Raw genomic sequence first — 26,028 nt, forward strand, 5'->3', positions numbered from 1 at the left:
GATAATTTCACAGGAATGAGAGTATAGTTCCTAGTCATATCAGCCTAGAAAATCGCAACTTTACATTTTCCGTCTGTCTTAGTGAACGATGTAACTATAGAAGAGTTAAGTTTTAAATAGGAAAAATATCGAAACACTTTGGTCATTTTTTTGGGGAGAAATGCTAATGGTCTTGTGCACTTCAATGATGTATGCTAAGCTATGCTAAAAGTGGTACCGCCAGAACCAGAGATCGGTTGAATGGATTCAAAAAAGGTAAAACTCAACAGTTTAACTCTGGGGGAGTTGTAAAATGAGCCTATTTCCAAAAAAAAGTGGAGTATCCCTTTAAATGTCTGCTCACACGAACACACACACACATTGTGTTTTCCATTTTTTTGCTATATTTTTACATAACGTGAACCACACACACGCACATATACACACATAGATCATGGAAATTTGACACGCTTAACTGGATTAATGAATCAGAAAGAGATATTGTCCAGGTTTAATAATTTAATAATTTTCTACAGTATAGGCTTTGTATTCTATATGCAAAATATGATTCCTTATTTCTTTCTTTTTGTTCAAGGGTGAAATATGAGCTGGGAAAGTTCTTGACAGGTTCACTCAACAGCCCATTGGTTAGGGGGAATTCGTTCTCCTCTGCAAATGAGCCAGGAGCAGTTATGCCTGAACAGTAATATTGATATGCGGTCAGTCCCGCCAACACAACCAGACTGATAAATATGACAACATGTTAAAATGGACAAACTCCATTTAAATGAACAGACACAGTCAATACTGAGATGACTAAAAAGTCAGACACAAATAACATCGTCAATAAGACCTTCCGGATGACGCATGTGCTGTTCTGGATCTGGGAGAGGTTTTAAAGTCCCTCTGTTGTCAATAATTGTATACCTTAAAACTCATCTTTCTTCACCAAAATTACACATTTATATGTTTTTTTGTTGTTGTTGCTGGAACCCATTATGCCGTAAAATAGTTTACACCCTTGCCTAATTTATTATACCCGGTTCGATGAATATGCAGATTAGCCCCGCCTCCACTCACTCACACCAGCTCTCAGAGAGATCCACTCTTTGATGATCACACGTTGACATGATTGGTTATAAGGTAGTATGTGACGTCAGAAACATCAGTGATTTCAAGCCACATTTTTGAGACTGTCTTTGGTTCACTGCATGCAGTTTTAAAAAGAACATACTCAGTACAATGGTGTTGACATGGATTTGCACATGGTTTGTTTTAAAGCATATCACCACATATAAACAACATTAAAAGCTTGATTTTTGCCATAGCATTTCAGTATGTTGGCCTTCATAAGTTTTTGTGTTTACATACAAACAGAAGAGTGTCTATGTGTGAGTTTGTCTTAATTTCATCGCTCAGGCGCACAAACAGCTTGAAGTGGATGTTTCAGCAGATCGACTTGAAACGCAGTACATCTTCACACTGATTATCTGAGTTGGTCTGTGGGTGTTCCAGATCAATATAAGCAATTTGTCTCTGCATCTAACTTTACTTGATGATCTCATATGTCCATGAAGATGTGTTTAATGCCTGTTTTTAGCAAATGATGTTGGTTGCATTGTATAACTTTGCAATGGGTCAGCTGAGAGCCCTGAAATGAAATTTCCTCAGTAATAAAACTCATTTGAGACACAGTCTAAAGTTTGTTTTATAACACCAAAGAAATAGAAGTTAACCGTGCACTCGGCCGATGTCCCGTCGTGTATTGATGCCCTTGTTTTTTGGCCTTTAAATTCGAGTTGTTGCCTTCTCCACAGGTTGCTCTAAATGGAAGCTGAGATCACCTCAATCTATTATTCATGAATTTCCCCTGCAGGTGTCACAGGTGAGACGTCCTCTCAGTTTCCAATCACCGGAGAACAAATGAAGCCGCCTCACAGGCTCATAATTAACTGAGTTGTGAGCGTGACAACAGGTTAAAGACTCTCATAACTACTGAGCACAGAATTCAGTGCAGTTCAACGCACGTTTGACTGCATGTTTCTTGTGTTTCACTGCAAAATATCTTTTATTCAGTATTTTTCTTGTTTTCCTTGTTTAAATATTTCTTACTATTGGCAGGACCAAATAAATTTACCTGAGGATAGATTTAAAAATTGAGAAAGTTTTCAGAGAATTCATTGTGAAAGAACTACTTGAAATCATGTTGAAATAAATGCTTTACCACATTTTTTATGGTAACACTTTACAATATGGTTCATTAGTTAGCATTAGTTAGTAGTTAATGTATTAACTAACACAAACTAACCATAAGCAAATACATTTGTTACTGTATTTGTTAACGTTAGTTACAGTTTTTTTATGATTACACACTAAAATTAAACTTTTCCCACAATTAGCAAAACCTTACACTCAAGGAGCAAAATTGATTTGCAAAATTGTAAGCACATTGTCAGCTTCACACTATTTGCAAAATATTACACACAGTGATTAGCAAAACACTATACACTCTTGTATAGACACAAAAGGGTAACACTTTATTTTACGACCCGCAAACTACTGTGTAAGTACACTGAAATTACAGTGTATGTTTCTGTAATTATAGTATAGGGGTAATATAGTATAGCGGTAATAAAGGGGTAACAAGCACCACTTTCATTTACAGCCCGCAGGAGTTACACTTACCCTTTAAATACACAGAACAAGGGGGTAACAAATGCTACTTACTATGTAGCAATACGAAACAACACTATTTGCACTGTAATTACATAGAAAGGTACTGTAATCAAAAAACAAACAACCAAACAAAAAAATTTTAATTTCACAGTTTATTTGCCCTGACATTTAAGTGTCATTGCAATTCAATGGGATAAGGTAAGTACTAATTACCACATGGTACGGTCTAAATTAAAATCATAGCAAAAACAAATTATTTTGACTTAACATTAAGTAATCTAGTAAGAAAAGCCATTACATTTCATTATATATATATGAATATATATATATATATATGTGTGTGTGTGTGTGTGTGTGTGTGTGTGTGTGTGTGTGTGTGTGTGTGTGTGTGTGTGTGTGTGTGTGTGTGTGCGTGCGTGTGCATGTGTTTCATTTTTAACCCACAGATGTCAAAATCCTGTAACATTGCACAAGAACATATTTTGCCAGAAATGTGCTACATTTTATAAACAACAGACGTACAATTTTTGCCTGGAATATAGTAACAGAATAGGTACCTGTTATTTTTTAACTAATTAAATAATTTGCTTGTATATCTGCTTGTTACCCCTTTTATTACCCCACACTTAACATATTGTTCCCTTATACCTACACTGATGTATAATTACAGAAACGTACACCGTAATTTCAGTGTACGGTAACACTTTATTTTGATAGTCCACTTTAGACATTCAACTAACTATAAGTAACTTTGCCGCTACATGTCAACTAACTAGAGTACTAGTACACTGTCAGCTTAATATCTGCTAACACTTTATTTTGTTGGTCCCCCAACAGACATTCAACTGACTGTAAGTAACTTAGCAACTACAAGTCAACTTGTTCTCCTAACCTGAACCCTAACACCTAACCCTAATCTAACAGTCTACTGACAGTCTACTACAGCCTACTAATACTCTAATGACACTTAGTTGACATGCAGTTGAAAAGTTACTTATAGTTAGTAGAATGTCTAAAGTGACTATCGAAATAAAGTGTAACCCAGTGTACTTACACAGTTGTTAGCGGGTCGTAAAATAAAGTGTTACTCACAAAAGTATATCATGATGTCATTTGCAATTCCAAAGCACTGACGGTCAGATTGCCACACCTATGAGCCAATCTTTTAAACACAGCCAATTGTAGACACACCAATCAGGTTTAAGCATTATAAAAATGCAGCAGGTTCACCTACTTTTTTTCTTTTTTTTAAGATTATTTTTATGTTTGTTGTTGTTATTTACCAAAATTGTACCCTGAGACCTGTTCTTCATACGTTGTTTAAACCATCCGAGATCAAATGAGATATCCAAGATGATATAATCGGTTTAATTATGATCGGGCTAATTAGGTTTTTCGAACACACCAGCCGGTTATGGTTAGTATAGCTGGATTGAGTTATGAGACAATTGCAGGTGCATGCACTGGTTTAAAAGGGGATATGTATTGATAGTAGTAACATTGATCAGCAATGCTGCTATTAGCTTCTCACTGTGGCCAAAGAGCGTGCTCAGTTTTTCTACGCAGTGGAGCAAGAGCTAGTAGGCTAGTCGAGATATAGGGCTGGCAAAAAGAAGCATGGGGATCATGTTAAATGTTTCTATCACTTATTACATTATATATTGTTTAATTTACTGTAATGTACTGTGTTAATTGTAATGTCAAAGCCACAACCTACTAGAACATTGGAACAAGTAAAAGTGAAAATGGTTATCTTTACGGTTACTTATACTGTTTTTAGTCTCTTTAAAATGCACTGTTAAATGATGAGCATGTCTGTTTATAGCAACCAAGAAAAAGGCTATACCAATTTGATATTAAGAAACAGGTGGTGGTCTTGCACCCCCATGTTACACCCGGCAGAAAGGCTTTGGTTTGAATGTGAAATGACCGATTGTGGAGGGCATCCCTGGGGGCAGCTCTTCTTTAGACCCACGGCCAGGGACCAGTAGCAACACCTTCATTACTGGCAAATGAGCTTTTAATTATCACTGTAAAATAATACACTGTAGACCCATTATCCAAATGGCTGGTCCAGTCATATCAACTGTTAAATCTTGATGATTCTGTTCACAAAATCCCCTTCATTTAGGCCTCTCTGGCACCAATCATGTTAGTGAAGCCTGGCACAAAGGCTACTGTAAATCATACTTATTGGTTGTGATTGCATGATCTTCATTAAAATTATTATTTTCCCTTCACTGGCAAAAATACATAAATAAATAAATAAATAAATAAAAATCTACTTTACCACAGGAAGTGCTTTTCACAAAGTTCATCATTATTGTAAAAGAAAGGGTCACTAGCAAAAGAATCTCAGGGAAATGCACAGAGTTTGTGCTGTTGTTAAAGCCAGATTCCGACGAGTCGAACATTAAATGTGTTGCAGTTGTTCAAACAAATAAGTGATGCAAATGACACTCTCACAAGTCACAACAAAACCAATCACTCAAAAAGTAACCTACACTATTGCTGCACTAAAGGACTTCCCAGATCACCTCCGTTTATGAAGCCGCGATCTAATCCTGTTTGCGAGCAGGTTCTAGTTTATGCACCTGTTGCTATGACAGCAAGTCCAGGATGAGTGTCGAAGAACCAAACAATCCAAGGTTATGCCAAATCGACAACAATCAATTCCTGCTAACTGAGCTAGCGCTGTAGAACGGGCCCCAGAACTGAGGTAAAACTCAAACAGGTAGGTTTATTTGTACACATGGAAGAAACACAATGCATGAACTGGTAAGAAATTATATACTGTATGAGATCTTGAGATCTCAGTCTTTGTCTAACAGAATAGTTGGAGCACAGACACACAAGGGAACAACGTTGAGACGAGGAATGACTGCAAGACGATTTTGAAAACGTGATGACTGGAAGATGACTTTGATGACTGGAGATCGACTTGAATGAAGAAACAGTTAATAGCCAGAAACATAAAGCAGGTAAGTAGCAAGGAATGTAGTCAGACAATGGCTGCATCCGAAAACTGAAAAATGCTGCCTTTGGAGGACACATTCCAAAGTAGGAAGGCATCAAGGCATATCCGGATCCAAAGTTGGCTTCACTTCCTGTCTCATGAGATGCCTTCATCTGATCGATTTTTGAAGGCAGCATATATCCTTCACTGCCTTTGATATCCCTCAATCCTGTGCATTCCATTCTGTGACAGTTGTGCTAAAAAATAAAGATGCTGTCTGAAAGTTGCAGTTGGTCAGTTTGTGTGTAAATGTACATTTTTGCCCACTGTTTCCACTTTTGATGTAATTTTTAGAGAGAAATTACTAATCTAGTAATTCAAATATTTGCGGTAACACTTTAGAATACGGTTCCTTCATTAATGAATAACTACACAAGAACCAATGAGTAACACAATATTAACAATCTAGTAACTATTATTAACTAACAAGAAACTCTGATTAACGAACTAGTAAGTAATAGCTCACAGATGAAAGTGGTAGTTCACTATTAAGTAATCAATAACTACTATTTTTTTATACTTCCCAGAGAAATACTGAAAAAGATTATTAATAATCTAGTAACTACTATTAACTAAAAGAAACTCTTATTAACGAATTAGTAAGTAATAGCTCACAGATGAAAGTGTTACTAGATACTTCTATGGGAATTACTAATTATTTGGATTCGTATTATAAAGTGAAGATCATTGGAACTAACGAACTAACTAGTAATTACTCAAGTGTTACTAAAGACATTTTCTAAAAGTATACTAAAGTTCACCAAAAATCTCAAACGGTTGCATAAATCATGACAAGATCATGTAGTAACACTTGAGTCATAGTTAGTTCCAATGATCTTCACTTTATAATACGGATCCAAATAATTAGTAAGTTATAGCTCACAGATGAAAGTAATTATTTGGATCCGTATTATAAAGTGAAAAAAAAAAAATTAAAGTAAAATTTGGGTAGCCTAAATGTGTAAGCTTGAAGTGTTAATATGTTTTCTTGTTATAACGTATGATTTGCATAAATAAAAACGGCTACATCTGTGTTGATGAGAGAATCATACTGTATGCGCGTTGTGCACAAGCTACATAATGGCCAAGCATACGCCCTGAAAATAGCATTATTAACAACGTGCAAAGCGCCACTGACTTTAGACTAGTTTTTTAACGCATTATATGGCATGTTGGTCTTTGTTTGTTGTTGCTGGTATACGTTGCAAATAGAGGGACCGGCATGCGGCGGTCCTAGCTGTAAACACTTGATGATGCTAGCGAAATACCGGAGCGAACATGGCTGCAAACGACTTTTGCTTCAGTTTGAAAAACCCCGGAATGTTCTCCATAACAGTGTGAATTGCATCCCGTGTCTTGTTTCCCATTTCTGCGGTCGTTTCGGTTTTCAATTTCTCTAACCTGCAATGTAAAACTCGGCGCTTAGCGCCTACGTCATGGCTCTCACCCCGCCCTCTGTTCGTTGATTGGCCGGCTGTTTTCAGACCGGTGGAAAACTGAAAGATAGGCTGCTATCTCAGACGGACTAAGGGAGCAAAATGAAAGTAGCGGAAGTAGGAAGTCGGATGTTGTCAGGCTAGGGTGCGTGTGTATTACACGCAAATGAACTACGTATCAAATGCATGCGCAAACTGCATCTCATATGCACGTAAAAACTTATTTTCGCGTATAATTTACACAACATACACAATGTGTTATAGAGACGCATTTATGTGAGAACAGGCTGGGAAACCACATGTTAATTTTCTCGTATTTGAGGCGTGGTTTACAAATGCCCAGAGCCATATTATTGGGTGCGACGAATGTCTATCAAATGTTCCTGTACGTAGCTCATAGCCAATCAGTTTAATGATACCAGATGACGTATGTAGAGCGACAGAAAATTAGACTATGAAGACGACGATGGGTCAGAGATTTAGGAGATTTATGTATAAACAAAACGTGTTTCTCAATGTCAAGGATACTTCCTTGGCAGGATGGGTCCTTCCAAGTCATTTCCTTCAGAGGCTAGACAAGGCTCCTCTTTAGCATTTGGAGAACACGTAAATGGAACAGGCTAGCAAGTGCATGTCATGAATGGAACACTCTACTGACCTGTACACTTGGCATGTACGTGCAATTTAAGGCCACGGGACCACATGAAGGGTGCCATTTTGGATTGCCAATTTTAAATTGCCATTTAAGTGAAATTACTGAACTTAAATATACAAGCTATAACTATATATATAGTTTTTGTTTTATTTCACATGTATGAATAATCATAACATTCTATTCAATTATTTAACCAGGGTTACACATTTCATAAAATTAATTTAAATAGTGCTATATAAATAAATAAAAGAAGTCAACAGCTTGAATCTCAAAACTGTAAATTAAATAAATAAACAAACACTTTAGTGCAGCCATAGAGGATAAGGCAAGTTTATTTATGTTGATTTGATCATCATGTGGATATGAAAAATGCATACATATGTTAAACAATCAACTACATCTCACAGCTGTTTCTTATTTTTTACTCACAGATTCGACTTTGTCATCCAAAGAAATTATGGAAAGAAAAAGTTCACGAGCACTCTTGTGTAGCTAATCAACCCACAGCAATCCAGCAATTCAGTTGCAGCTTTTATTCTTCATCCTTTCTTCGGCTGTCTAAAGGTGCTGGAGAGGTCGTCAGGGAACACAAAAGCTTGCTGGACTAGCATTCAAGGACTGCTATCAAAGCCTCATGCAACCAAAGCAAACAGATGATGGCCCTTGTAAAGTACTTCAATGATAGGACTGTCTTCAAGAGTTCACCTTTATAAGCTCTCTACAGTCTGACTCCTGCCCAGCTCTTCAAGCATTCAGACCCAAACCTCTCACCGAAAAAAAACCCCATACCGAAAACCATCCAGCACTTTGATTTGGAGGATCAACATCTGGCAGCCGCCCACTACAATGGACAGAGGCCAATATCTATATCTTTTCCAAAAAAAGGATGGCAGGATTACTGTGGCAAGGCAAATGATAGACCAGTGCCTGGTTGTTCCAAGAGCCTTTTTAAAGTGACCATGAGCATAAATGGTGCCACAACATCAACCTCTAAATGTATGACCCTTTATTTTGCTTCCAACAAGAGCAATTTATGCTCATACTTATTGATTTAAACTCTAATCCCTTAACGCCATTGCACACAGAGTCCGTAATTTTCGTATGCATTTTTTTTTCCTATTCGTGATTTGGTGGCTCTGAATTGTCAAAACATCATTCAAACTCCATTCAAACTACTTGCTACAGATGCCAAAAATGCAGAAAATCGAACCCGATTCGTTTTTTTTTTTCTGACGAACAAAAGTTTTGGAGGCAGTGTGCAAGCGTGATTGAAATAACGTGAGGTTGTATTAATTTTTTAACGTGCGAAAATTTCGGACGCGAAATTTGGACTCGGTGTGCAAGGGCCTTTAGTCTGAAAATAAGAAAATCAAGACTAGCTGCTGCTTTGCGCGGTCTGGGTTTTCCCTTGGGTTAGTGGCAGGGCTGTTACACTTACCAGGTTTGTCAAGTGTTTATGTTTATTCTGGTCCAGTGGGAGCACATGATTAGGCTTGTTTGAGATGCACCTTGCCTCACCTGAAATGTAGTCGAGAGTAGGCGGCTGTAGTGAGGGGAGGAGTGAAAAAAAAGCAGGTAAGGGATAGACAACTGTGAGATCGAAGGCGGATATCACGGGATTCACGCCCGTGCATGGTGTTGCTAATAAATTGGATGTAATTTAAGTTTTACTACACAATAATTTGTTAGAATGGTGAGGGCCTCATTTTGCATCCAAATACAGCACCAATTGACAGATAGAAGTCCTTCACAGTGACCAGAGGGATTATGAGCCGTTCCTCTTCCAGAACAGTGTCCAGGTCACTATATGATGCTGGTGGACTCGCTCCTCCAAAACACCCCAATAATATTCAGATCTGGTGACTGTCAGACCATGGGAGATGTTCAACGTCACTTTTATCTTCATCAAACCCTTCTGTCACAAGTCTTGCTGTGTGTGTTGGTGCATGATCATGCTGATACACGGTTTGAGCATCAGGTGCTCATGATCCTCCAGAAGGGTTTGGTAGTCCTCGGCAGTGTCGTGTCCATCAAATACAATCAGGATTGTCATGATATTGGAGCTCAAACCATCACTGATCCACCCGTGCTTCACTCTGAAGATTGGCCGCCAGGCATATAGATGTGAAACCTCCAACATTGGCCAGTGTTTCAGTTTCATTGTCCAACCCCTGTATATCACATAGATCGCGCTGTCAGAGAGTTTGAGAATATCCACATAATTTATACACATAAAACAAGATATCAGAGTTTTAAAATCATGATTTTAAAAGAGAACAATACATCGTGGTTGTTTAAACCAATGAGCAATTAGCTGTGTCGTCAGTAAGTCGTTTCCCATCGTGCTTTTGATCAGCGCAGTCGGTGGAGTGCAACTGCATGCGACTGCAGAATCCGACACGTGCGCCTTGCAGTCGCAACAATTTTTAGACATACGACAGCATGACATCAGATCAAGGCAGACCACATTCGGACACATTTCTAACCGACATCTCGTCCTGATCACCGGTGATCGGTTTTGTGCAGATTTTTCTCATCTCAAACAAGCTTATTATATTGTTGTTCTTGTGCCATGTGCTCTCTTGTCAATCGTCTACCCCGCCCTTCTTCTTATCTCGAGGGTCCCTGCCAAGCCTAAACTCAACATCAGCCCGGTCGAACAGCTTACTGAATCACCTGGTGGGAGAGTGGAGGACGATCAAATGACTGAGGCCGTCCTCCACTCTGTCTCGGCTGATCAGGAGATGCCCATTCTAATGGCCGCGAGGGCACAGACTATTTTGAATGTCTAGCCCAGATTCTAGAGATACCCTTCAGACCTTTCGTGCCCGTTGTTCCTGAGCTGGAGTCAATGTCCGTTCCAGAGCCAGTGTCCGTTCCGGGGCTGGAGCCAGTGTCTGTTCCTGTCCCTGTTTCTGTTTTTGTCAAGTCAAGTCAAGTCAAATTTTATTTCTATCACACATGAGTTGCGCCAAAGTGCTGTACAGGATTACAATATGCAATTTAAAAGCATTGAAACAGACAAGGCAAAAGACAGTTTTATACATGTTACACCTGATATAATTCATTTAATAGATTCATATACAATCAATCAAGCAGTTTATTTAAAAGCGCTAGAGAATAAATACGTTTTAATAGCCAATTTAAAACAGGATAGTGTCGGAGCAGACCTCTAGCGAAGGGCAGACTGAGTTTAGGAGCAGCAGCAGGGAAGGCCCGACCACCCTTGGTTTTGAACCAAAAGCATGGGACAGTTAAAAGAAGCTGATTACAAGATCTTAAATTTCTTTGGAGAGTGTACATAGTCAGTAAACATATGCATTTTGGTGCAGCACCGGATAACACTTTGTATACCAAAACTGCAATTTTAAAATCAATTCTGAACGTAAGCGGAAGCCAATGTAAAATTTCTAGGACAGGAGAGATGTGATCTCTCTTTTTTGTACCAGTCGGAAGTCTCACTGTAGCATTTTGAATAACTTGCTGGTAGACATGTGCCGGTATTCGGTAATGCGATAAACCGATAAACCGCGGTAATGAATATGCACGATATTGTTATCGCGGGCTCTTCAAAATACCGTGAAAAATAATAGATTCGAATTTAGACTTTTAGAGCACGCATTAGCTTATTTTGCATCAACCGCTCAAACACTGCATATATGCTGCGCAAAACACGCGCGCACTCTGATGTATAAAATCCCCACATGTATAAGCACTGTGTGCATGCAGCAGCGCGCATTAGTCTAATGTAAACAATCCTCACATGGAGTAGAAGCATGGCGGAACGCTCCCGACGATTTATCCCCGCAGGGCTGCCAACTCTCATACATTCAGCTTGAGACTTTCAGACAGGACGTGGAATACGCGCGCGACGCTCAGGGATGTTTTGTTGCTGCGTCGACCTGCATCGACCAACACACGCCGGGGTTAAAGTTCAAAATAGTTCAACTTTTTATTTGTAAAATGGCAAATTGCGTTGTATCTGAAGGGCAACGTTGAACCAAGCGGCCAGCGTCGCGAATTTCTGAAAGGCGCTTAACGCATTTGACACTTTTCACACGCTTTCCCAGAGAGAAAAATCACAGAGCAAAGAGGACACTGACAACGACAGACTAGACAGAGCAGGTTACTTTTGATATGAAAGTTGTTATTGATAAATCAGCTCTTAGGTTCTGATCACAGATCGTTGCTCCTCAGTTCAAGTAAACCGATCATGTTACTTTAGTTTTTATTTAAAGATACAGTACAACTTACCGAAGGGTATATTTACTTATACATAATACCGATCAATCAGTGTTTTCAAACGCGGAAAGAGGTCAGTAACACTGCAGGAGAACAGTTACATTTACCCCAGGAAAGCCATTTAATGACCAGCACATTAGTTGACTAGAAAAAATAGCATGGAGTATTTTGCTAAATATTATATTTAATTTCTCTCTGTATGTTTACAGCATTATGTGAGATATTTTTTTTTCTTGAGAAACATTAACAGACTGGGTCCTACCTAATATTTATCTAAATGAGTCAATATTGAATTAAGACTGAAATCAAATCCAAGAATTTAATTGATTAATACAAACAGTAACCTACCAGTCATTGTACCATGTAAACATTGTAACATGTTGTCACTAAACTTTAAACAATTCGGTTTAGTTACCATGTTTTGAAAATCACAATTACACATTGTGATTTAAGTTGGGATTTTGTCTAGAGACCCACAATGCATTTGTTTTTCTTGAGCATTACAGTAAAATATAATTTCAGGGTTAAAATAACGTGATAATACCATATACCGTGATAAAAGCTCAATCAATTAACCACAGCATGAAATTTTGATACAGGCACATGCCTACTTGCAGGCGAGTGATTGCAGATTGAGGCAGACCACAGTACAGGGAATTACAGTAGTCCAGCCATGATGTAATGAAGGCATGGATTACAGTCTCTAAATCTTTTGGGGACAAAAACTGTTTACTTTTGCGATAGATCTCAATTGAAGGAAACTGCCTTTTACCACTGAGCTGACTTGTTTTTCAAAGTACCAATCTAATGTAAATCCAAGATTCCTTACATGAGGTTGAACACTGACAGGGAAGGAACCGAACTTGAAAGTAGCTAGGTGAGCCTAAAATCAGGCGGGTGGGCCTAAAACCTAAAATTTTGCTCTTACTTTGGTTTAATTGTAAGAAATTGTTTGCCATCCAACATTTGATCTCATCAAAAAGGTCACACAGGGCTTCCAGGAGATAAGACATATAATTTTTCTCTGGTAGATAAAACTGTGTATCGTCAGCAAAACAGTGGTAGGATATTCTATGTTTCACAAATATGGCCCCCAGTTGCAGCATATATAGAGAAAAGAGAAGCGGGCTTAAAATGAACCCTTGGGGCACACCACAAAGTAGGGGAACAGATGCAGAAGTAAATTTACCAATATTTACTGTGAAGGTTCTGTCTTTGAGATACGAGGCCAACCACTGTAATGCCGCACCCTGAATGCCCACCACTTTTTACAACTGATGCAACAGGATACTATGGTTGATAGTATCAAAATTGGCGCTTAAATCTACTAGGACAAGCACTGTGTGCGATCCGGTGTCGAGGATTTGCAAAAGGTCATTATGCAGTTTCTGTATTGTGCATAGATCTAGAACCAGACTGAAAAGTCTTGAGCAGGTGTTGGTTCCTAGGGGTAGTGTCACAGTTCTGTCACCTCTTTCTGGGTTTTCCCTTGGGTTAGTGACAGGGCTGTGACACTACAGGTTTGTCATGTGTTTATGTTTAGTCTGGTCCAGTGTGAGCACATGATTGTCTTCTTGTTCTTGTGCCATGTGCTCTCGTGTCAATCGTCTACCACCACGCCCATCTTGTTATCTCATTATTGTTTTATCACCCACACCTGTCTGCCTCGTTTACCTGTTGTGTTGCTCCCTATTTAAAGGAGAACTCCGGGCAATTTTTAAGTTAATCTTGATCGTTAGACCTTTGTGAGTAGTGACTATAGAAAAAAAACGAACCGGATCGGTGCTTGCTACGCGGAGCTGCGACCGCGAATGCCCTGAGCTCTCACCCAGCTCTCACGCCAGCTATGGGGGCATGGACATAAAGAGCGTTTTTGAGCCTCTTAACAGACACAAAATGCAATTAAAATGTCTGTCCAACATGAACAGGGACCCTACATGTGAACAAGATGCGTTTAGCAACTTAGCCATTGTTTCAACTCACCTAAATAGTCTTTTAGACGGCAAGCCGTAGTCTCGTGCTGCAGTACCGTGCTGTAGCCGGAAGGTAAACAATGTCCAGGTGGGAGGAGCGTTGATCATGACGTGTGTGCGACGACGCGACAAGTTATGATCAAAGTTGATTACAAGTGAAGAGAAAAGTAGTAGTAACGTAAATATGGAGAATTTAGAAGATTTTGAACAGATGGAAGAGGAGTTTGAGTTTGATGGTCGTCCTTATTTATTCGAACCAGAGTATACTGACGAAGAGCTAGCCTCACAAGAGTCGGAAAGAAGGAGACAGACCGCGGAGCAACCTGCAGATGAAGCAAATGCTTCAACGACACGAATTTCGTGCAACTGGTGGTGTTTGTGTGGGTGTTGTGACCCAATGCCTACCGAGGAAGAAAGCCTGTGCTGTAAAGAGTGGGATCTCTTACAGCCAGGTAACGAGAAATGTGTCACCTGTACCGAGGAATTTCCTGCTCTTATCCAAAAGACAGTGCTGGACACTTTCTTCTTCGTTCCTAAAATAAACTGGAAGAAACGTCCACAACCAGAGGGACCAAACGGGCAGCTATCCATAGAGTGAGTTTAATATGTGATTGATTACATATACATATTACATAGACATTTTATTTTTTATTGAATAATAATAATAATAATAATAATTCAGCATTTTCGCTAGTGAACTAACCATACGTTTGCACTCTTTGCCCCCAACCCCATTCCCTATAGCCAATACAGACTGGTGGCCTACCGCGTTGTGCTAGAATGGGCACTAAAAGGAGAGCGCCTTGGACGTGGCATTAGAAGACCATTACCTAGCTGTGTTGTATCAATGATCAGAAGAAAGTATCCCTCCCCCACTGGTACTTACATTGGATTTCAGGAGACAGAGGAGATATTCTAAATGCTTAGTCTGAATTTTACATTGTGCTTCTTTAAAAAGATTGTCATCATGATGTCATTCCTTATAATAAAGTAAGTAAATCAAAGTTCTTGTGCTCCTATGTTTTTACTAAAACAATAATAATGCAGTATTACTTACAGTTACAAACAAAACTTTATTTTACAACAATAAATGAAAGAACAGTGGATGCTTCATATTAAAAAAATGTCAAACATGGTCGTGTAACAATGGTTTTGCAAAGATCAAAAGCGTGATGTTTTATGAGCGACCAGATCACTCTTGTCCGGCCTTGGAATTGGAGCGATGTTCTGGAGCAATTTCCTTTGCCCTGGTTTACGAGGGGGTAAAGTGTCAGAGAAGATAACAGTATTGTCCTCTCTCCTCCTCAGCACACGCTCAACAAGATCATGGCGAAAGGCCTGTGTGGTATTTTCAAACATGGGTTTTGCAACCCATTGCTGACTCTGTCTTGAATATACCGCTTTGTACCGAGGTTGTCCTAAAATACATGAAATTACAAATTAAATACAGCTTATCCTTGGAAAACCTAAAGAGACTTGGTAATATACAATGAATGTGATGTCATGTAAAACATATTTATTTAAATGAGCATTTATTATATGATACCTTCTATTGTCTTCGCCTGTGGTCTCCCAACGTTGGTATTATGGTCAAGTACTGCAAGTTGGGTACGAGCCCTCATGCTGTCGTAACTGTAGTGAAGTCGCTTCTCAGCATATTTCAGCATGACCTGATGGTACACCTCCAAAGATCCTGTATAAATGTAATATCACACACTCAATGACCCTAATGTAACCGGTATTATTGCGTTGTAATATTTGAATCAATGTAAACAGATACCAGTATGCTTGAAGAGTGACATCTGCCTCAAGTCTCTAAGGAGATTTTTGTCCAACATCACTCCCTTCAGTGCCACAAAAGCTGCTGAATCTGGTCTCAGCCACTTTTTGCGCCTCTGTTCATCCCCTGTCAGAGTTGGGTGATTGCAGGTGTACTGAGCACCATCCTCCTCCCACCGGTGAATGCCACATATGTGGTGCAGAAGCGACTTCCATCTTCGTACACATTCCTTTAAAAATAAGATTGAAGTCATATTTTGAGAAATACTTTCCTGGTTCAAATATTATGTTATGTGCAAGGTAAATACTATTATAAATATTATCTATCACTGTTGTTACACTGACAAGAACATGTGTTGTTATCATTGATATAACAGTAACTATTCTATACCAAAAATATTGTATCGATGTTATGTATTATTTAATAATCTTACCTCTTTGTCACCTTTGCTTGTGCTGCATGACCAGTACAGATGGTTAGTGATTGACTTTATCCATGGCTGCAAGTCTTTGTTGTTCTTCTTATTGGATACAAGTACAAGTTTCTTCTTCACACCTGTACAAAACAGTCAAAAATTACATATAAAAAGTTAGTGAAAAAAATGAAAGAGAAAAACAACTTTTCTTGAGAGATACAATCCGTTGATTGTCAATTTAATTTACTCACTTTTGCTCACATGCCAGGGATCAAATTCATGTTGGATGCTAGGGTAGTTGTCCTTCATAAGTTTGCGGACAGATGGCGATCTGTCAGTGGTCACAACATCAACAACCACTCCCCTGTCAAGCAAGTAATCCAGACCCCTCTGAAATCCTAACACCTCCATAGCAACAGAGCTGGTTGTTTCTGTAACCTAGAGAATAATATTGACCGATCAGACAAAGCATGTCTACATTTGTTTTTGAAAACAATTACATAATTTGGTTTTACAAATCATAATAGATAACGTACTTGAACCAATTCAAAATGAATGATCTCTTTTGTGGCATCATCTTGAAATGAATATGTACAGTATTTGCTACTGAAACCTGTTGTGAGAAAAAAGCAGAGATGAATTTGTAACTATGATGTAGGGTCATACAGTATAATCAGTTTGTGTCATACAGTATAATCAGAATCATATCTATTCTAACTCGTGGAGTTATGATTTACAATTCCAGCAAAATGCTTACCTGGACTGTCACTTCTAGCATCCCCACAGAGCTCAACTTTCTGTCCTGAGGCACAAAGTTGCACAAGACGTTCAATTAATTTCTCGTGTCTATCTATGTACGCTTGTTGGATGACTGGTATTAGGTAGACAGATTGCATTGAATAATATTGAGTTTTCTTCGGAATTGGGGTATGAAGAAGCTCAGCCCAGTCAGAAATGGTGGTATGGGTGGTTCCTGTGAAGAAAGTGCATGCGCTGATGAGCAGGTTATTTTCTGCCATCCCTCTAATGTCTGGACATGAAGACCAACTTCCAGGGTGATCATTCAAGCATGTCCAAAGAACTCTGATTTGGCTTCCATGGGTTATAATCCTTTTGTTCTCCACTGCTGAGCCACAGGTCTGGCATGTGTTGAACAGTTCTAATAGTCTGGATTCATTCACAATCCACTTTCTGTCTTGTTCCGGTTCTTTTCCAGAGCCAGAGCCAGAGCCTGAACCAGAGGTTGATGTTGGAGTGTCGCTAGAAGGCGAAAAGCTTACGTCGGATAAAAGCATTTCCCCAAAGCTTCTGCTCATATCCAACGTTGTTGAATGTTCTTTATCGTCCTGTTTTTGAAATGTAAAATATATTTGTTGTATAAATAAATATATTTACATGTATTTTTTAAAAATGAATTAGGATTATCACATAAAAAATAACAGTAGTACAGCCTCAAAAGAACAGCCATTCAACTCACTTGTGCCAAATCTCCACTGGCTGTGTTGGGGACAGACAGATATGATGACATTGCATCCTGGCCCTTGATATTAGAAATGTATAATATTACACTCTAGTGATGGCAAATGTGTTAAAAAAAATTTGAAAAGCTTTGATCATTGAGAGGCTTACCATTGATTGTTCCCATGAAAGAGGTCGGGCGATATATGTCCCAGTTAGTGAAGGCTTTGTGCGAGGCCTTACAGTTGATGTCTCTGGACTAGAGAGAAGTAGGGTCAGGCAGGAGGACGGACCAGACTGACTTGATCTGGATTCACTTCCTCTTTGGAGAGCTTTCTTTGGAGTTGACTGTGGCACTCCAGCTAATTGTGATTCATTCAGATGCACACCAGCAGCATCAGTCTCCTGAATAAGTAGTAATTAATAATAAAGAAAATAATAGATTTATCCAACTGCACAACACAATAACATTTTCTACTTGTATGTATATCGAACATGTAAGATGTAAACAACACTGGTCCAGAAGCACTTCCTGTTTCAGTTTTCTAACACTACATAAAAGCTGGGATAAAATACAACCAACAAAACATTTAAAACTAAATCAAAAAGTTAAACAAACATCTTTAAGATGTTTCCTTTACATGTGAAATAAAGAAAACAGTTACAAACTGAAACAGTAAGTGCTTCTGGACCAGTGTTGTTTACATCTTGTGAAATGGTCTATATATGAAGAGTTCAGATGCAAAAGCCTCTAAATGCATTTTGAAATTTTCTTCTTTAATGATGATTTTTATCAAACTTGTATATTTAAGTTCAGTAATTTCACTTAAATAACAATTAATAGGTAATTATCATTGCCATTTAAGTGAAATCACTGAACTTAAATATACAAGCTTGATAAAAATGATCATTCTAGAAGAAAATTTCAAATGGCATTTAGATGGCTTTTGCATCTGAACTCTTCAAATAGTATTTCCCTAGTATATCATCACATATCTCCCCCTTCACCATACTGCACACACAATTTATTATCTCTAGCAAGTGCAATTTATTCTTATAGAAATTCGCAAAACACAAATATAATTCAAGTCAAAGAAGCTAGTGAAATAATTACAGCTTTGTAAATAAGATTACAAAAACATTCATGCACATCTCTACTCATGCCGCGTGTACCCAAATGGAAGAATATAGATGTTTCATTACCTGCACAGTGGTTACACCCGTCTTCGGAATGGCATTTTTCTTCAAACGGCCCCGCTGTGTTGAGAGTGTGTAGTCATCCTTGTCAAAATGTTCGCTGCAAATGCGGTAATCTTTAGCGCGTAGGACTTCTACGGGAGTTTGCACATCAAGTTTTAGTACAACTAGCCACAACTGCAGAATCTCCGGGTCATGAAAAGGAAGACGATGAAAACTTAAGCTCTTATATTTTCTCATTCTGTTGCCACAATTCGGAAATGCACAAACACGAACCATTTTTTCTTCACATGTAATCAACTCTGATCATAACTCGTCGCGTCGTCGCACACACGTCATGATCAACGCTCCTCCCACCTGGACATTGTTTACCTTCCGGCTACAGCACGGTACTGCAGCACGAGACTACGGCTTGCCGTCTAAAAGACTATTTAGGTGAGTTGAAACAATGGCTAAGTTGCTAAACGCATCTTGTTCACATGTAGGGTCCCTGTTCATGTTGGACAGACATTTTAATTGCATTTTGTGTCTGTTAAGAGGCTCAAAAACGCTCTTTATGTCCATGCCCCCATAGCTGGCGTGAGAGCTGGGTGAGAGCTCAGGGCATTCGCGGTCGCAGCTCCGCGTAGCAAGCACCGATCCGGTTCGTTTTTTTTCTATAGTCACTACTCACAAAGGTCTAACGATCAAGATTAACTTAAAAATTGCCCGGAGTTCTCCTTTAACCTCTTTGTGTGTGTAGTCTTGTGCCGATTTGTTGTACATTTTGTTTCATGGCTGACGCCGGCCAATAGGATTGTCGTGATTCTATAGTGTTTCAGTCATCAGTCACGCTGAGGCGTTTCCCCATAGCATTTGACGCAGTGTCTCGTTCCCTGTTCTCAGGGAACATAGGTTACAGTCGTAACCTGAGACGTTTTCTATAATTGACAATAGATAGCCCAATAAATGAAACACAAAGCCCTTTTAACAAGTAGGCCTATCAATAATTATGTATTTGTTATATTATCTGGAATAATTACAAAAATCCGTGCAGCAGGACTATCAATTTATTTATATAGCCTATTTAACCGAGCCTGACAAACTTCTGGCCCAAAAGATTTTTTTTCTTATGGGTATAACCTCTCCAAAAACCTCCTTTCACGCGGCTAAGGGCTCACTCCACTAGAGGGGTCACCTCCTCTGCTGCCTTGGCAAGGGGTACCCCATTGCAATTTGTTTGTAATGCGGCAGGCTGGTCCTCTCCGCACACATTCATTAGATTTTATAGCTTGGATGTTCATTCCACTCTGGGCTCTCATGTCCTCGAGTCAACATAACAAGCTAATGTCTAGGACTTTCTTGCATTCTTGTGAGCACACCTACACAACTGTAAGGAGTCCAGACACCTTCAAGCACGGTGGCGTGGGCTTTCTCGTTCCCAATGCAGTAAGCAGAGCAGAATCGATTGTAGCTTTTGAAAGGGAACATTCCGCATGGCAATGCAGCGCAGCATCTTCATTCCGCTTTATCAGGGAACAGGGTTACAGTCAAGTAACCTGGAACGTCACTCATAATTCACCATCTGCAAAACACTATATATACTGTATGCAGCAAATTTTTCGAATGATGTTACACTGCTTTCAAAACTGATAACAGCACATTCAAATCAGACTTATGGCAAACTCTGTGCATTTCATATTTAAATACAGAGCTCTCAAGTCTCACGCATTTTGCGTGAGACACACACTGTAAATATAAATTCTTAGCAGAATATTAACAGTGAAATTAAATATGTATTACAAATAAACTAATTGCAATTTCAGCTGAAAGCCTATCCTGTGTCCTAAATTTTTGTCTGTATTACAGTGGTAACTTATATTTTCAGTTTGGTAAATCAGGATGGTTTCAAAATGATTTTGTTTGGAAACATTGATCAAGGAATACACATGAGGAAAGAATAACGGTAGAGAGAAAGGACTAGAACGCTCACAATATCCATCCATCCATAGCACTTGTCCTATGTAGGGTCGTGGGGAGGTTGGAGCCTTGCCCAGCATCTTGGATTGTGGGCAGGAAAACACCCTGAACAGATGGCCGGTCCATCACAGGGATGACACACTCGCACACATTCATAATCACACTCACATATACAGACAATAGTCTCCTGTCCTGTATGTCTTTGATTGTGTGTTAAAACCAGAGGAAACCATTGTCCACACAGAGAGAATATACAAACACAAAAAGGACTCCGGCCACAGCTCTGACTCCAATACTGCACATACAGGATTATACTATGGTTTTTTGATATATATTTTTTTACATTTATTTCTTTATTATTCATTCGCAAGTAAATTACAGTTTTTCTCTATGTCTTAAACACATTTGTCCGCATTTTCAAAACAGTAAACAGTCTGAAAACTGAAGCTCACTTGCCAAAATTACTAATTTTGTTTGCAAAATGTTCTAACCCAGATCGAACCTATCTGGGCCTACACTTTTTGCGCATGCGTGTGTGTACGCGGTTTGTGTTTAGAGCTCTGTCAAATTGATTAATAAATCCGTGATTTTCTTCTTTACCACTCATTTATAAACAAGCACTTTCTATTTTTACAGCATGTGAACTTAACTTCGATACTACAGTATTCCTTATAAAAAACAATTGGATTGTTTTGATATCACTACTTATATCCAACTTTCCGAATTTCTGCTACTAGCCTTAAGCCCAATAGCATTGCACGCCTATCAATAGTCTAATTTACACCCATTTCACTGAAAGGATACGGGTTCTATCCAGGATTTCAGTGTTGTGCCTGAACGAGTTCAATAAACGATAGTTCATGAACGCGTTCATATTTTTGGCGAACGTGAACTGAACGTACTGTATTATGCTGCGTTCCAGGCAGGTTTTTGAGCACGTAAATCACGACTTCAAACCACGACTTACGACTTTGTAGCATTCCAGGTCATTCACGCCAAACTAACGTTACCTAGATGTAAACAAACCAGCATGGCGGACCTTACGGGGCTCATGTGCATTTGTAATAATTGCTAACGCCAAAGGTGCTTACTCCTTGTTTATTTGTGGGAAAACTGAGGACGAAAAATAGCGCATGAGGCAAAATAAGCTGTTATACCTTTTATTTTAAACTAGTTAACGTTATGTTGTCCTAAAGTGTCCTCACCGTGTACCGCCTGCAGAAACACTGCATCTGTAGGGGCTGTCATTGTAGTTTTGTAAAGGTTCGCGGGCTATGTGACGTCAGAACTCGTAACTGGGAGTACATCGGTCTAGTACGAGTTCACGGGTGGGAAGTCACGGGTTTGACTGCCGTTCCAGTGCACTTTCACAGGTATAAGGTTGGAAAAACACGAGTTACAGGTTGCCTGGAACGCGGCATTACTGCCTGATGAACAATACTGTGAACGTTAACTTCATACAATAGGGTGCCAGATTTCTATAGAGCCTTCCAGGCGAAAACTCGGCTAAAACACGCGTAAACAGGCCTTAATATGTAGCGAAAAAACACCCAATCTGGCAACACAAGACACTACCCAGACAGCAAACTGACATTGAATCAACGTGGAAACGACGTCTCTCATGACATTGAAACAACGTTGATTTTGCTCATCGAATTAACGTTGAACCAACGTCAGACGCGGCATTCTTCAAAGCTAAATGAAAATCGAAAATTGGTTTGCTTTCATAACGTTGAAACAACGCGTTGATTTCAAGTTGATTTTCCGTTAGTTTTTTAAGAATGACGCGTCTGACGTTGGTTCAACGTTAATTCGATGAGCAAAACAATGTCAGAACAACGTTGTTTCGATGTCATATTTCCACGTTGATTCAATGTCAGTTTGCAATCTGGGCAGTGTTGCACCGCGGCCGCCATCAACAAAGCAGCGACCAAGGAGTCATTGGATGATCATTTAAACAGATTTTATGACGAGGTCGACAGTAAGGATGGGAAAAATCTTACATTTCTGTGCAAACTGCCCGTCAATAAAATAATTGTTGTCTGTGGTTGTATATGGGCTGTGGCAAAAAAAAAAAAACAACAAAAAAAAAAAAAACCTTGCAACATATGGAAAAAAGAACTATGAATGAACTAGTTCATTTTTGAAGTATGAACTATGAACTGAACTAGTTCATTTTAAAATATGTGAACTGAACTTGAACTAGTTCATGTAGAAAGTGAACTTTCCCAACACTCCAGGATTTCAGTCCTTATTAATTAGTAGTGATATTGGCAGTATCACTACTAATTTACTGTTCATCTGTTATAATGGTGAATATATCAAATGTGTGTCAAACGTTACCTCTGCTGCATTGATTCAGTGCAGTTAGAGCTGGAGTTTGTGGAGACAAAGATCCATGATCTACAGTACAAGAGATGCAAGCCGAGCGCGAGATCGGTGCATAAATCAGTGGGTAGTAACTTTTTCACTCTGACCTCGTCTACTCCATGTGTTTTTTGTACGACCTCGTCTACTCCATGTGTGCAAGTACCCTGGACACGATCATCCCCGGCTTCATTCACTCCAGCATCAACACAACACCATGGACCCTGGATGATCCCACAGCAGAAGACATGAGCCAGGACCAGAGCCTCTCCACCCCTCCAGGTCTTTGAGGTCTGCGTACTCACTGCTTTCATGGTGCTCGTGTTCTAGATGTCGTTGCACAGGTTCCAGAACGGTGACGAGCACGTCGGAACTATTGTGCTGCACGCAGGAGTGAACGACAACAGGCTGTGGCAGACGGAGGATCTGAAGAAGGACTACAGGAGCCTGATTGAGACGGTATGCAGCACAGCGCCAACGATCATCGTGTCTGGACTGCTACCCAAGTACCGACAAGAACAGGGAAGGTTCAGTAGATTATTTGCACTAAATACATGTTTAATGTTATGGTGTACACTGTAAAGAACAGAAACTGCTCTTTGTAAATAATTGGAATCTGTTATGGGAGCGAGCTAGGCCCACTGTGCTGATGGCCTGCACCCAGCAGAATCAGAGTGGCTGCTTTAAGGTCAAGCAAAACGTCAGTGGTCCCACATTGTCTAAATCATACACTAGATTTAATTATATCATATGGGACCAATCCAACCGATATAGATATTATACTGCAAAGTGATGATGTCACTGATCATTGCACGGTAACTTGCATACTACGTACTGCTGAAATTTGTCATGTTGTGCCACGTTATCAACCAGGCAGAACAATCCTTCCACCACTATAGATAGATTCTCAAACCTGATCTATCTCAGCTGCTCAGTGAACCCAAACAAACAGATGAACTAGAGGAAATGACTAGCAGTTTGAGCACCATTTTCTCTAGTACATTAGAAATTGTTGCACCAATTAGATTAAAAAAGGTTAGAGAGAAAACTAAAGCACCATGGTACAACAGTGCTACACATGTTATCAAGAGAAACTCGTAACTTAGAGTGTAAACAAACTAATTTAGAGGTCTTTAGAATTGTGTGGAAAGACAGTAAGTCACATTATAAAAAGGCTTTAAAAATAAGCAGGGGTGAGCATCTCCACAAACTTAAAAAAATATTTTTGTTTAACACCGTGGCAAATAAACAGACATCACCTGAGCAAAATATTCTGTTACAGTATAGTAGTAATGGTTTTATGAATTTCTTCACTGAGAAAATAGAAAGCATCAGAAACACAATTGTAAATGTACAATCTTTTATGTCTTATGATTCAGCCTCAATTATCGCCCGTCAAGAACAACTACACTTCGCTTTACAACTATAGGACAGGAAAATTTAAATAAACTTATCATTGCATCTAAATCAACAGTAGGGCTGGGTATCGAAACAAAATGTTCGATACCGATACCGATACCTTGACTTCGTTACCGGTTCCTGAACGATACCTTTTTCGATACCAATATTATGGAACCAGTTTTATCAATATAATATTACCTACATTTTTATTTTATTTTTCAGTTGTTGACTTTTTCAGACTAATATTTTGAGTATGTAAAAAAGCACCAATGCAAAAGTTTTCTGTTTCCTAATCATTTAACAACATGTTTTCTTTACTTCAATGAACTCATTGTGCTCATATTATGCAAATATGATTATGGCGATGCTGACTATGGCGAAGATGTTGAACACACTTGAACGCCACCACAATGTCGCAAATACCAGTGGGGAGCTCGGGATTTTCTTTAAGCCCCGATCTGTACGAGTTGGGGGCGTGTCAGTGAGAAACGTTCATTCAACGTCTGTTGACGGTAAATTTTAATTGAATTTCAATGTTTACTCATTGACATTGTAAGGCTTTTTCATTTATAAAGCAAGCTCTCTGCACAAAATATGATATCTTTGTAATATAAAAATTATATCTAATGATAGAGTTTACATTGGCTTCATAAGCTATAAAAACATAAAAAGAAAAACACACCTGATGCACATTCTTTGTTAACAAAAGTTAACAAACCTTGCTGTATTTTCGTGTAATTCTTTAAAAGAAGGTACACTGCCATTTTGCTCCGACGAAACTGACTTGAACGCACCTCACGTCGTAAACACGACTTCCCACCTCGTATGTACAAACTTCCCAGGAGGACTTGAACGCAGCATTTGTACTCTCAAGTACTCAAAATTCTAGTATCGAGTCTGGCACACAGATACACTTTGGATCATTTCCACATATTTTCTATCCATCTGGGTTGGGACGCTTACACGTACACGCACACACACTCACGTGCGACGTGCTACGTCTCTGAGCAGTCACGTAAAGTAGCGTTTTCCGCCACAGCCTATCATGCTGTGTGCTTATTGTTTCACTGACGTTGACGAGATTAACCATCTAGGTACCGAAATTTGGTACCGAAAAACAAGACATTGATACTCGGTAGTACCAAGGCAAATCGGTCGGTGCCTAAAAAAGTACCGAACTCGGTACCCAGCCCTAATCAACAGCATGTTTATTAGATCTAATACGCAATAAACTACTGAAAGAAGTGTTACCTGTAGTGAAAGAGCCTCATCTCAATATTATTAACTCGTCTTTATTTTTAGGTCATGTTTCAAGAATATTCAAGCTGGCAGTAATAAAACCTCTCATTAAGAAACCACAATTAGATCCAAATAACCTAGCAAATTAGAGATCCATTTCAAATCTTCCTTTTATGTCTAAATTCTAGACTCTAAATTCTAAATTCACTCTACTCTAAATTCAGTCTGCATCATA

At 39.1% G+C, this 26,028-nt stretch overlaps 1 protein-coding gene across 1 annotated transcript; it reads right to left on the reverse strand.

Moving 5' to 3' along the window:
* Positions 1–15,021: 15,021 nt before the first annotated feature.
* On the reverse strand, positions 15,022–19,524 carry LOC148998340 (uncharacterized). The gene is made up of 10 exons (XM_089126131.1): positions 18,834–19,524; positions 17,802–18,035; positions 17,650–17,712; positions 16,930–17,518; positions 16,709–16,785; positions 16,424–16,610; positions 16,191–16,312; positions 15,758–15,986; positions 15,524–15,670; positions 15,022–15,395 (listed from the first exon to the last, which is right to left on the reverse strand). Exons 1-10 carry the CDS (start codon positions 19,104–19,106, stop codon positions 15,139–15,141), a joined length of 2,178 nt encoding a protein of 725 aa, XP_088982257.1. The 5' UTR covers positions 19,107–19,524; the 3' UTR covers positions 15,022–15,138.
* Between the last annotated feature and the right edge of the window lie 6,504 nt (positions 19,525–26,028).

The sequence above is a fragment of the Pimephales promelas genome, chromosome 1, assembly GCF_988280905.1.
Source record: "Pimephales promelas chromosome 1, fPimPro1.hap1.1, whole genome shotgun sequence".
NCBI classification, from domain to species: domain Eukaryota; kingdom Metazoa; phylum Chordata; class Actinopteri; order Cypriniformes; family Leuciscidae; genus Pimephales; species Pimephales promelas.